Genomic DNA, 12,923 nt, shown 5'->3' with positions numbered 1-12,923 from the left:
ATTAATTAAAATACTTTTTATTATATATATATATGACTCTTTAATAACGTAGCCGTTCATATCGGGGCATGCAAGGATACCATTGAACCCGAACCCTATTGAATGCTGCACATATCTTTCTAATTTCGTCACCCGATGCTTCAACGCCTCGATTCAGCCTTACCTTCAAGAAATCAGTCAATGACTAAGATCTGTCACTATTACCTAATTCACTGCAACACACACAGCTGACTTCTTTCTTTCTTTCTTTTTTTTTTCCTTTTTCTTTATATTGCTAGCTTCACTTTTTGGGGGTGAAAAATTAATTAATTATATATATATATATATCAAATTAATAAAGATCAAATAAAAAAAGTAGAAGATATTACTTCGAAAGCAAATACTAAATCTATTTTTTGAATGGAAATACTGAAATTATTAAAGATAGATACCATTTGTAAAAAAATATATATTCTTTTTGTAGAAAACAAAAATTACCATGTTAAAAAGAAAACTAGTGGTTTTCTCTTTTAGAAAAAAAATAAAAAGACGGCATTTAGAAAAGAATCCTTGTCATTGTATAAAAGTAATTTTAGATTTGAAAGTTTTCAGAATTTAAGGTCATTTTACCTGTTGAGAGTTTTTTCCATTTTTATTTTTTAATTTCTAAGAAAAAATTGTCATAGAAAATTTGTAAAATATATTTACTTTATAAAAGAAATTTAATTTTTTATTTAGGTAATATTTTAAATATAAAGAGTAAATTTGAAATAAACGAAATAAAACTCCTTGTTTTAATTTGAAAACAATTGATTTTTTATATAAAAAATTGTACAAAAAAAATGTTAAACTTGTTTTAAAAAGTTTTTTAAAATTTAGTTATAATTTTAAAAATATGAAACTGTTTTTTTAATTTTTATTTTAAAAAAAATAGCACACCAATTTCATCTAAAAATATCTTTAGAAATTTAATTTAATTTTTTATAAATAAACAAGCTCTAAAGTTATATTTCCTATACATACAAAACTTACCTTTTCTAATGCTGATAAGAAGGAAATTAAATTATTGTAGTTAGCTCATGGAACATACTTTCTGAAGGGATAAACTGAGTGCAGGAATGTGTCTTTAAACTCATTACAAAAGGTAAAATATCAGTTGATGTGTATATAATAATACTCTAGCACTGCCTGACCATTGGTTTAAACCAAACAAACAAATCTAGTTGATGGATCAAAAAAAAGAAAAAACCCATTACTGGAGGGGATGGACAACATAAAATTAGTTACTTCAATCCTATATACATATATGGTTATTAGGGTTCTTCTAAGTTACATGCTGGGATGCCTGTCAGGTTGGTTTTTTTCCTAGCTGGCCGCTTAGGTCCCTCTCGATTCTGCCCTTTCTTGTCTTGAATCAAACGGAATTGAATAACGAAATAAAGGGTGGGCTTGCGAACTAAACTCAGGATATTTACTGGTATAGTATTATACACAAAAGAAACACGTATCTGGTTCTGGTAGGATATGTGGTTGCTTCATATCAATAGTTGATTGGACTAGTTAAGAGTCCTTGAATCAAGGGTTCTCAACAGAAGCAAGCAAGCAAGTATAAAGTTTGTTGCCTATTAATATACTATATATAACAATTATACGTAGAAGTAGTTGAATAGGCCATATTTTCATTAAGTTCATTACAGTGCACTGGCGAAACTTTGGCTATGAAGCATCAAATGGTCATTGTTAGAGAAAGAGTACTATAAGATCAGAAAAGAGCAAGGACAAGCAGTTTTGCATGAGAGCCACATATATTTATGGAGATTTAATGTTTTGGTGGGCAGTATGTAGGAGCATTATTTGTTGAAAGATGTACTGGAGATGTTGTGGCGGGGTCTCTTTGATTTCTAAATGGCGACAATTCGTGACAACATTCCGCAAAAGGTGTCTTCCTCATTGTCATTTCTGGGTTGTGAGTTATAGCCAATTTCTAGCTTTCTAATTTATGGTTTTTCAGGATCTGCTTGATTTCGCTGTTAGATTCTGTTGGCCCTGATTTTAAAGAGCTAGTCACAAAGATATATTAATAAAATAAAGACTTATTGTTAAGTAAGAAACGTCATTTGTTACATGTTAAAAATGTTCTCCAATCAATAAGTATTTGGTCTAGTAGGATAGCTCTATGCAATTCGGATGAAAGTCTCAAGTTCGAACTTTCACTTTCTCTTTTTCATGATAAAAAAAAAAAAAAATTATTTCAAGTAATATTGTAGCTAAAAGAAGTAAAAAAAAATAAATGAAATATTTGGTAGTTATATTTATAAATAATTAAGAACTTTATATTTTTAAATTACAAAATTTTAGTGATTATGATGTTTTTATTTGTTGGTAAACTTTGTCATTTTGTTCTGTATTTTTCGAGTTTAGTCTATTTCATTTCTAGTGATTGATTTCAATTTATATAGTTCCTGTGTATTTATTTATTTATTTTTAATCTTACACAGTCCTTTCTAATAGAGCATGAGAAATGGTTAACAGATTTATTCACTCTTGAAAATCTTGAAATAGAAAATATCAGATAATTTTATAAATAGACAATGACATGACAAAGAGCTTCATTTTGCAGATCAATGGTGGGTTTTACAAAAGAAGAAATCATTAAGAAAAGAAGAGCAATCATACTTATTAAAAAAAAAAAACAAAAATACGACTGCCAAATCACAACATATAACACAAATCCATCACTACCAGTTTCAGTTCACCATTTTTTTAGCCTAATCAGTGGATCACTCTTTTAAGTTTATAACTATTAAGATGACTATACAGATGCCATAACTGACTTGTGCTTCATCTTGAAATACTTAATTACATATAACTAATTAGTTAAGGCCGTATTCAATTTTTACATTACATAGCTACAATTAATTATTAGATTAGGTATTCAACATTATAAATCACTACCCATTGATTGGTAAGATGTATCAAGTGTGTGACAACCCACACATAACGGTTAACAATAGGGTGATGCCTTCCCAAGCTAATACCTTATTACGCCCTGCAATTTTCTTTCACATTCTTTACCTGTTTGCTAGCTTAAAGACGATTTAGCAAACCTCTCTGTCAATTGCTATATGAATTAGCTACGTGTTGACAATGGATTCTTAGAAAATTGAATCATTGCTGCTAGTAAATGTAAATCCAGCGCGGCAGGCAGGTAAGGTAAGGTCTAATTTTCATCATTTTTTTTCTTTCTGGGTTACATAATTTCATCCAATTTTCATGGCCCATTCAAATGTAATTCATCATCATCATCACCGTAGATTGTGATAGGGAAGGCTGTAAATGGTTGTACGACCTCAAACATTTTGAGGGCGAAGATAGGAGGAAAACCGCTATTTAGCTTCTGGGTGGTTAGTTCAAATTGAATACCTGGATGGACCAATCCAACTTAATGCTTGCCAATGTTGGCAGAACCTATGAAATTGAACCCTAATACCATATATGTAGAAGATAGAGAGATTCTGGTTGAAAAAGTTTGAAATTGGATTCTATCTGCCAGATGAGGTTTTATCATTTCAATGAGAAAGGAATTTAATTTCGGATCCAACTAAAAGTCCAACATTATTTTATGTATTTTCTTCTTTACGAAATTACATTCTCTAAGATAATATATTTATTGGATATATTTAATATGATCGAAGCATGTGAGCCGTCCTCATTTATTTTCTGACTTTATTTGGACCCCAAAGTTTTTTCTTCTTCTTTCTTTTAATCATAACTATTATTAATTCCATTTGTATTGATTGATTGATTCATATTATAATAGCTCTATTATTAATAATCAATAATTACTTTTCTTCATCAATATCTTCTTATGAAATTAGAGGCATGATTTCCTGAAAAGATAAGTTTGTTGTGCCCCCGTACCCTGAAAGCCAATAAAACTATAATATCTTAGTCATTTGTGGAGTACCAAATTCTGCTGCATCTTCTGAGATTATTTTGATTCAGTAACTTGAAGAGTGTGCTGATTTGCTTGTTTGACTGGTTTGGTATAAAGGTTCTCATTTCAAACTAAATATCTTATTTTACTTTTATAATACCCATAGCGTAGAATTTTATAATTATTATAATTAATCGTTTATTTTTACGTTGTATTAGTGTTGTAATTATTTTAATTATAAATAATAAAATATGTTTAGTTTAAAATGAGATTTAATAAAATATTTATATTTATAATTATTTTAATAGTTTATTAAATTTTTAATATTTTTGAATTTTATTGGTTTCAAAAGAAATTTTATTGATGTAATAATATAGAAATCATTTGAAAATATTTATTAATTAGTTTCTGTTATCATATGTATTAGTACTATAAATATAATAGTAATAATAATTTTTTAGAATTAGAAATTATAATATAATTAATAAACTAACTTATTAGTTAATATAAACATTTGAAATTTTATTTTTAAAATTAGATCATTATCTAATTAGAATATTAAAGTCAATTTATTAGTTAATATAATATTAAAAATATAATTAAAATATTATTTTTAGAATGAGAGTCATTGTTTAATTAAAAATATAATTTGTTAATTAATAAATTAATAAAAAATAATAAAATACACAAGTGCTGACATTATTGAGGATATTAATACAATGGTTTGCTGCATTAATTACTGTAATTTTGTTTTATTTTTTAAAAATACTACAACTAAATACCTTTGTGACTAGCTTAACACATCTATTTAAAGCATGAAACTCTTTTGTATATTATTAATATCTTGCAATTCTTTTATTACAATTAAAAAAGAGTTTAATAGATTCCGTTTATCTAACAATTTCTAGAGGAACAAAATGATAGAATGGTGGATTATCTCTTCATTGACCAATGTAATCTTATACAAAATGAGAGAACTATTTGCGGCTGCTAGCCGAGGTTCACACCGCCTTTTTTATTTGAAAAATAAATAAATAAGAGACAATGGCACCTTAACAGGCTGTCCAGTGGCTTTACCCACAGATTATATAGCACTATAAAATTAGACGTCAATATGTGGACCACCTCATCCTTTTCTGCTGTTTTCCTTCTTCTTCTTCTTTTAACTGCGTGGCATTATAATTTTATGCATACACCAAATTATGTCGATTGGTCTTCCAAGTTAAGAAAAAATGGTGCGATTTAGATTATTTATGATAACATAAAGTTAGGATATCAGATGGGTACTCTTCAATGATATGGTTCCAATATTTCTGAACATTTCTCTTAAAATGAGTTTCATAGAAGTGAGGAGCATATTCTTACCACAACATAACTTTGCAGTTCAAAGTATTTTACTACACCTTTTTAAAGCCTGTGAAACGGGTGGACTTTTTATGTCTAAACTTTTCACTTAGCTAATTCATTTACACTTTAGCTTGCGGAGAGGAGCCAGACTTATAGTGCAAATAAGTCGCTTGGCACCCTGGAATCATTCTTAATCTCTGTTTCTTTTTTTAACTAAAAGCCATAAAAATAATTAAAATATGTTAATGATAAATTTAAGTGGGTCTTGAGCTACTAAGAATGGTGGTTAATCTATTAGATACACTTCATGTACTAGTCTGAATAAATTATAAATAATGCAGATACTGATTGAATATTATTACTACACGGGGCCTTTTCACTAAAACTCATCAATGGCAGACTTTTTTTATTTTATTTTATTTTAATTTAATTTTTCTTTTATTGCTGAGAGATTTATACTTGAACAATAATATTAATAACCTTTTCACAAACCAACTTACATAACCCTGTCTTGTAATTAAGAAACTCACGACTCATTAAAAATATAGGCTACTTTTAACCCCTGCTTTGAAATCGAGCGGCCAGCTAACTTTTTCTTTCTTTTAGCCAGCGGTTCGAACCCAAATCGTACAATACAAAACCCAACCTAAGTTTGCACCACTTGTTGTATATCTATGATATAGCTGCCTCTTCTTCTTAATCCGCAGTGGTCCAAGTAAGATCATTCTCAAAAATCCAGTGGCAAACCTCAATCCGACCCGGACCCGAACCCAAAGCCACGAAAGCGCCATGGGTGGGGCTCCAGGATGATGTATCCAAATGACAGATGGCAACCCCATGATTAATCTTGCTGTTGCTGTTCGGATCCAGGATATCCGCTTCATATACCCGAACTTTGGGAACTGAATGACAGTAGTATAGCAAGTAGGGATACAAACTCTGATGACAGGACACTGACTCTGTAACTTTCCCGCCGTTGATCCCTTTAATCGATCCGATCTTGATGTTCTTCTTAGACCCATTTACATTAGCGGTGGTGCGAGCGACCACATTGCGGCCTAACACAGAGGTGGCGAAGTCGATCAAGTCTTCGGCCGAGCCGATGCAGCGCTTGGTCTCACCGGGACTAGGAGCTCTCTCACATTCGGTAAGAGCGTCGAGCATTAAAGTCTCCATTGTGGAATTATCAAACGCATGGAAAGTTTGTTTGAGCTGGGCAAAGTTAGATGTCGAGAAGGGTAATTTAGATGTGATGGATCGGGGCAGAAATGACCTTTTAGGCATTTTATCTCTAATGTCAGGCATTGGCATTACTGTCCCCTTCTTTAGCTTGGATTCACGAAAGAATTTGCCTGGTTCAACCCACCTATTTACCAAGCTGCCACTAGCCTTCATTGCAGTAGTTTCTGCAGATGGAGTAGCAGTTATATTGGTATATTTGGCAAAAGAAACACCCAATTTAGCATACTCTTTGAAAGTGTTGTTTACTCCGTACATCTTGAACCCGATTTTATGTGCATTTGCTCCTTGACCATACCCTTTAAATGTATCAGTACCTTCATTGAAAGACTTGCCATAATTGTTGAAATTAACCTCTTGGCCATTGGACTCTTTAGCATAAGATTGAAAAGAATCATCACCAACATTTGATTGGTCTCTGTAAGAAGTAAAACCTGACCCACCGCCATTTCCTCCAGCACCATAATTCTTGAACTTATTCTCAGGAACATTCCCATTGAATCCATAAGAAGTAAAATTATCGAATTCTGCATTAGCAGTCTCTCCATAATTATTGAAATCAGACCCAATAACATTGGAGTTCTCCCCGTACCCTTTAAAATTAGTTGGAACTCCATTCCCATTTTTTCCATAACTGGTGAACTTTTCATTGCCGGAGTTTGTGTCCCCACTATACCTCGTGAAAGACTGCTGCTTGCCGTTGGCCGCATCAGAATAAGATGTGAAGACAAGATTTGGGACATTAACCTGTTCAGCGTAATTCTTGAAATCACTCTTGCCGCCGGTGCCGCTGGTACCATAACCGCTAAAGCTCTCATCAATCACATTTCCACCGGGGGCATAATTGGAAAACTTCTCGTCACGACCAGCACCTCCACGGCCGTACCGACGAAAAGAGTCGACGGGGAGATTGTCGTTGTCCGAGTAGTTCTTGAAAGCGTTCACTCCACCAGCCATTTCGTTGCCGTAATTGGTGAAGTTTTTATTGAGGTAGTTAGCGAAGTTTGTATCTCTATCATGCTTTTCGAGACTTGGTGATAAATCAGGGAAGCACAAGAGTTTAGCGGAGGAACAGAAGGCGGGGAGTTTGGTGGAGAGGGCATTTTGCGCCGCGAGTTTGGAAAAAGTGGCGGCTTCTATGACGTTTAATGGAGAGGCCTTGGATAGAATGAATTGAGATTTAGGTAAATTGTTGTGGATCTCTTTGTTCCAGTAGCGGATAAGAGATGCTTTTGGCGATAGTGGGCTTTCTTCTGACAGTAGTCCTCTGCCACCAGCTAAAGCCACCTGCATTGTTCAAGAATCAAAACCCACATCAAGAATCAAGTAAAAACAACAAGAATTAGTTAAAAGAAAACACAAGATAGAAAAGAGTGACATTATTCATCTAGCTGCAAAAGTCTGATAAAGATTGGCTTACATTGAGCAAGAATGGGAAGCAGAGGAAGATTAAGAAGAAGAAAGAGGTAATGGGGTGAGTTTGCATTTTTTTTTTCTCTCTAAAGAAGAGTGAGAATGTTGGTGGGTTTGCAGGGTTGTTTGTGGATTGAAATATAGAAAAAGGTTTAGACTTTAGACAGTAGAGAGAGAGAGTGTGTGTTTGAGAGGGGAAGAGAGAGGGTTTTTTTTTTTAAAAAAGAAAAGAAAAGAAAAAGAAATGGTGAAATTGTGGTTAATGAGGTTTGACACTGAGGATGGTCGGTGGAGGGATCACCTGCAAAGTTCACAACCGAAGTCAGAAACAGAGAAAAACTAGACATTCATCAGCTGCAGAATAAGAAGAGAGAGTATACAAGAAAATGAGAACTAAATTAACAACAAAAATACAAAATAACAGTGATAATGACTTAATATGTAATGAGTTTTGGATTGAAAATGATTTGGGTTGGAACCAATACTTATGCAAGATTGTGTATCAGTTGAGTTTGTATTTACTATTTTGGTCCAAAAGAAGAAAAATGAGAGTGATATTTGATATAGGAATTGAAGGAAGGAAACATGGAAAAACAAATACTAGTAATGCTAAAAAATGGGTACCAAAGCCAAATCATTCAAAGCTGCTTGACTGGAACCTTGCCTTGGAACGAGGAGAAGTTGAGGGTATTTATAGCCTCAAAAAACAAACAACAACACCAAGAACCTCCAAAATTACATAGCTCATATAAATTTCACATAACCTTTTTCTTCTAAAAGTTGCAATATCTACAATGTCCCAAATCACATATGATTTTATAAGAATTTATTAGAACTCTAAAAACACTTCACAATAAAACTTTATTGATTTTAAAATTTATTTTATTTTATTTTATTTAATTAATTTCTACCAATATTATCAAATTTGAACAATTCAATTGCATGGCAAGGAATTACATAGCTTTCATTTATACAAGGTGCTAAATACTTTTAAAAATTATTTTACATAGTACTAGCAACACTGTGCAATTAATATCTCTCTTCTTTTTCTCTCTCCTTTTTATCTTTTGTCAAATTTTATTTTTTGGCCTAGCGCCAAGTCATTTTTAAATCGGCGGTGTTCTTTTTATTATTATTAATTAATTTTAATAAATAAATATTAATATTTTTTAAAAAAATTTATGACTTTTCATTATGAGAGTTTTGAGCTCTCCTTCTATAAGAGTTTTATGGTCATTTATTACAAGAGTGTCGAATTCTACCTCTATAGAAATAGTAAAGATAAAAAAAAAAAAAATCAAATCCGACATTCAAACAATCGAGCTAGTCAAAAGACATCTATAAAGTCTATATGTGGCTTAGTGCCACCTATTGGAGTGTTCTTCTTGCAGAATTGTAATTTACTGCTCCATTAATACAATTGATGATTATTATGAATAAATTTTTTTAATTATATTTCTTGACTTTGATGTGTATTTTTATCTTTTATATCAAAATATACTTATTATTTATCATCCGTAGAATATTCATATTTCTTCTAAAAAAAACATTATGCAATTAATAAACCGTGGATATCCATTCAAGTTCAAACGGTTGAATTCAAATTTCTTAGTTTAGAACTATAATATATATGTATTGCCAACAACTGAAATAATAATTTTATTTTAAATGAAGGTGCTGAAGTGTTTTCATTAAGAAAGAAAACAATTTTATCTTTATAAATGCCAAGAAATGGGTGATATTGTCATTGAAAGGAATTTTAAGTGGGCACAACATAGCATCCAATTTGATATGCTATTCCAAAGTTGGTACAATTATTAGCAATTTTTTTTTATTTAAAAAAAAAAGAGTAGAATATTACTGATGTATCATAACCTACCCCACTTCACAAAATCATCTACCAACAAATATTATTTATATGTGACTCTTATAACATTTAAAATAAAAATAAAAAATAAAATAGCAATTATATTAAGAGGGCTACAGAGTGAGCACTGACTCTTTAGTAAACAAAGAGTCTGGAAAATTGGGGATACGAAACAGAGAGAACACAAAAGTGCACAACAGCACAAGTGTGTTGTGTCTGTGCGTGTGTGCAAATTTTGGTGTTATTATTGGATGTTGATGGACGCAAGAGGGCACCCCTAAAGCCGCGTTAAAAATCACACGTGGTGCAGTCCGATTGGAAGAAATGTTGCTCCTTAAACTTGAGTTATTCTTTTTCTTAACGCGTTTAGCCGCTGATTGATTTTTTGGGTTTTAACCATGTAAAATTGTTTTTGGAGTTTTATAATGTATCTTTTCGTGACCCTCTTTCCCAACAACAAAAGCATTATTATTATCATAGTGATTTTAGCTTTGGCATTTGTTCTTTAAGGACACAGACAAGGCTCGTGATAATAGTGGCACAATTGGTAATTCCAACTAAGACTCTGCCCCAATTCCTTTCGTTGATATATATATATAATAATGGCCTCCCGAGTTTACCCTGTTTTAATCACTAATTAAATTATTAGAAACTGGTTAACCTTAAATGCCTTAATGTCGGTGATGACTATAACAGAGTGCAGTTCATGAGATATACTGCTTCATGATTTTAAATCTTTATTTATTTATTTCAGAACAAAAAGGAGACTGAGAAAAGTAAAATACCCAACTGAATCTTAATTTTCTTCTTTTTTACTGTTTATCGTTTGAATGGTTTTGTTTAGTAACATTGTCAATGATTATGTTTGTAAGACAGCATTTACATTTCTTTTTGCCTTCTTGTGGATTATATTCTATTATTAGATTGTCTTCTTCATTAAGCATAAAAGGGTGAAGGAGTGAAGATGGGCTTTATCAATAGGCCCATCATCATTGTTTTCTCTTCAAAGAAAAAAGAAAAAAGAAAAAGAAAAAGGGAACATAAACACTTTACCACTTTGCTCTAGAGCCTTGGATATTAGATAAGAAAGTGGATGAGGATGGCCCAAGAATAATAATTTAGAAGATAAGACAGTATGACTTATTTAAACAATTAACACTTACAATGGCATATTGGAGCACTAAGCTTGTGGTTATTGATTTATAATATCACATATCCAGAGACAAATCTTCTGTACTGGGAACTCTTGCATACCATCAAAGGTTTGTACAATTTGTCTTCTAAATGGGACACCCTTCGTAAGAGTCATTAATAGGTGAAGAACAGTATCTGATAGCTCATAAATTCTGCATGAAAATTTTCAGGTCATTGTTTTTGAATGAATTCTTATTAATTATAATTTGCATAAAGCACAAGCCAACGACTCTTTTTAGAACCTGCAATAGTGTTGTAGAAAGTTTCCTATTACTGCAATAAGAATAGTGATTAAATTCAATGCTAAAAATTTATTAAGGCTTATTTTTCAGATTTTCTTTTTCCTAGCTTCATTTATGCACAGAGGGATTGCACATGAAGGTTTTAATGTTGCTAGTGAGGCAGCTCATCTTCTGATGTTGACTTGTATATACGTGCAGCAGTTGCACATTTCCCATTTTTGTATACTGATGCACTAATCTGATGTCTTTTCATGAGCAGTTCAAATATTATAAATTCAAGTCTATGGAAGGAAACATGCATAAACTTAATGCTTTTGTAAAAAGTGATCTTGGGTTTGTTTTCTTATAGATACAATTGTCATTTTCAATCCTAATGTTCAATCTTAGAATGCAAGTAATGTTGTGAAATGAAAGCAGATTAATGCAGCCTAGATATATGAAACGTTGAGGGCATAAAACCCTTTAAACAGCAATGCTTTTCTTTTTCTTCAGAACGCAAATGATCTATTTAAATAGAAATTCCCACTTCAGTTTACTTTAAGAACATCAATAACTATGATTAGGGTATTCTTCAAATCAATTTCCAAATCAGGAAAACACTGAATCAGGAGGTTAAACCCAACAAGAAATCCAATATCTTATTGGAATTAGGCACATGAATTTACTTATAAATAAACATAATAAAGGCATAATTAATTAAGTACCATATTCAGATGAGAAACATCCTTTCTTCTAATTACCCTTTAAACAGTTGGATTGACAAGTTAGGTAAGATTTCCATGTTCATCATTTGACACTGCTTATATTATTAGAATACACACCTGTTATACATGACACTAAATTATTGCTCTTGATTATTATACTGGTAATGCACCTTGATTATGATACTGCACATGGGAGCTGAAGGACATGAAGATCAGATGGCAATTAAATTGGCATGGTAAATACTTTAAACTACCATGGTAAAACTCCAAGTTTAGTTTCACTTCTTTTGCCAGACAGCTCGTACCCATTGGCTATCCAAATTATTATTTCTCTTCAAATGCCACATGATCAAAATCATAGTTGAACGTATGAGATGCTCTTCACAGTGAAAATAGAAATTGGTAATAACGATATAAAAAAATTGAAGCTTGGTGCTTATTTTGTAAAAAGTGCGAGGGTTTAATAACCGATAATGGTCAGTTTCATTCATAAAAGATTAGGTAGGAACGGTATGAAAATGAGTCATTTTCATTATTAGTGTTTGGTTTGTTGCATCTAAAACAACAAATTAAATATTATCATCTTCTTGACAATAGCTAAAAGCTATTATTGCTCTCAACAATAAATAGAATTTAATTTTCATTTTATATTAACTTGAACAACATATAAAAATAATCATTCTTCTAAATTCCATTTTCAATTTAGTTTAAACTAAATGAGTTCTAAAGATAATTATATGGCATCTAACGTGGCAGATATTTAATAAATATTCTCTTTAAATGACATCTTATTTAAACCGCACTAGGGTAAGAATTCGGTCAGTTTGGTTCAAAATCGAACGGAACCAGTTTTGAAAATAATTGAACTGAATCAATTTTAAAAATAAACTGAATTAACCGAACCCAATTAATCGACTTATATGTGAATATGAACTGAACTGCTAAAGAGGAAGATAAATCACAATAACTGAACTGAATAAACTAAACTAAACCTAAAATCA

At 31.5% G+C, this 12,923-nt stretch overlaps 1 protein-coding gene and 1 long non-coding RNA gene across 3 annotated transcripts; one reads left to right on the top strand and one right to left on the bottom strand.

Annotated features, from left to right (window-relative positions):
• Positions 1-5,715: 5,715 nt before the first annotated feature.
• On the bottom strand, positions 5,716-8,682 carry LOC8281644 (polygalacturonase 1 beta-like protein 3). Of its 2 annotated transcripts, none has more exons than XM_002525337.4 (3): positions 8,540-8,682; positions 7,923-8,216; positions 5,716-7,789 (listed from the first exon to the last, which is right to left on the bottom strand). In XM_002525337.4, exons 2-3 carry the CDS (start codon positions 7,986-7,988, stop codon positions 5,960-5,962), a joined length of 1,896 nt encoding a protein of 631 aa, XP_002525383.1. In that variant the 5' UTR covers positions 7,989-8,216; positions 8,540-8,682; the 3' UTR covers positions 5,716-5,959. The 2 variants fall into 2 exon arrangements, with proteins under 2 accessions (XP_002525383.1, XP_025014258.1); XM_025158490.2 differs by lacking the exon at positions 8,540-8,682 and adding an exon at positions 8,401-8,525.
• Positions 8,683-10,673: 1,991 nt separating this feature from the next.
• On the top strand, positions 10,674-11,470 carry LOC125370714. Its single transcript, XR_007216768.1, has 2 exons — positions 10,674-11,044; positions 11,309-11,470. It is a non-coding gene; the product is annotated as an uncharacterized LOC125370714 (long non-coding RNA).
• Positions 11,471-12,923: the final 1,453 nt, after the last annotated feature.

This window comes from Ricinus communis, chromosome 7, assembly GCF_019578655.1.
Source record: "Ricinus communis isolate WT05 ecotype wild-type chromosome 7, ASM1957865v1, whole genome shotgun sequence".
NCBI lineage: Eukaryota > Viridiplantae > Streptophyta > Magnoliopsida > Malpighiales > Euphorbiaceae > Ricinus > Ricinus communis.
This window is presented reverse-complemented; position numbering and strand designations above follow the sequence as displayed.

What these genes read in the sequence shown, in the direction of transcription:
- LOC8281644 (XM_002525337.4), bottom strand. Translation starts at nt 7,988, where the DNA reads ATGCAAACTCACCCCATTACCTCTTTCTTCTTCTTAATCTTCCTCTGC. An exon ending in GCTTCCCATTCTTGCTCAAT is followed by an intron (nt 7,790 to 7,922) that starts GTAAGCCAATCT and finishes TGAACAATGCAG; the next exon opens with GTGGCTTTAGCTGGTGGCAG.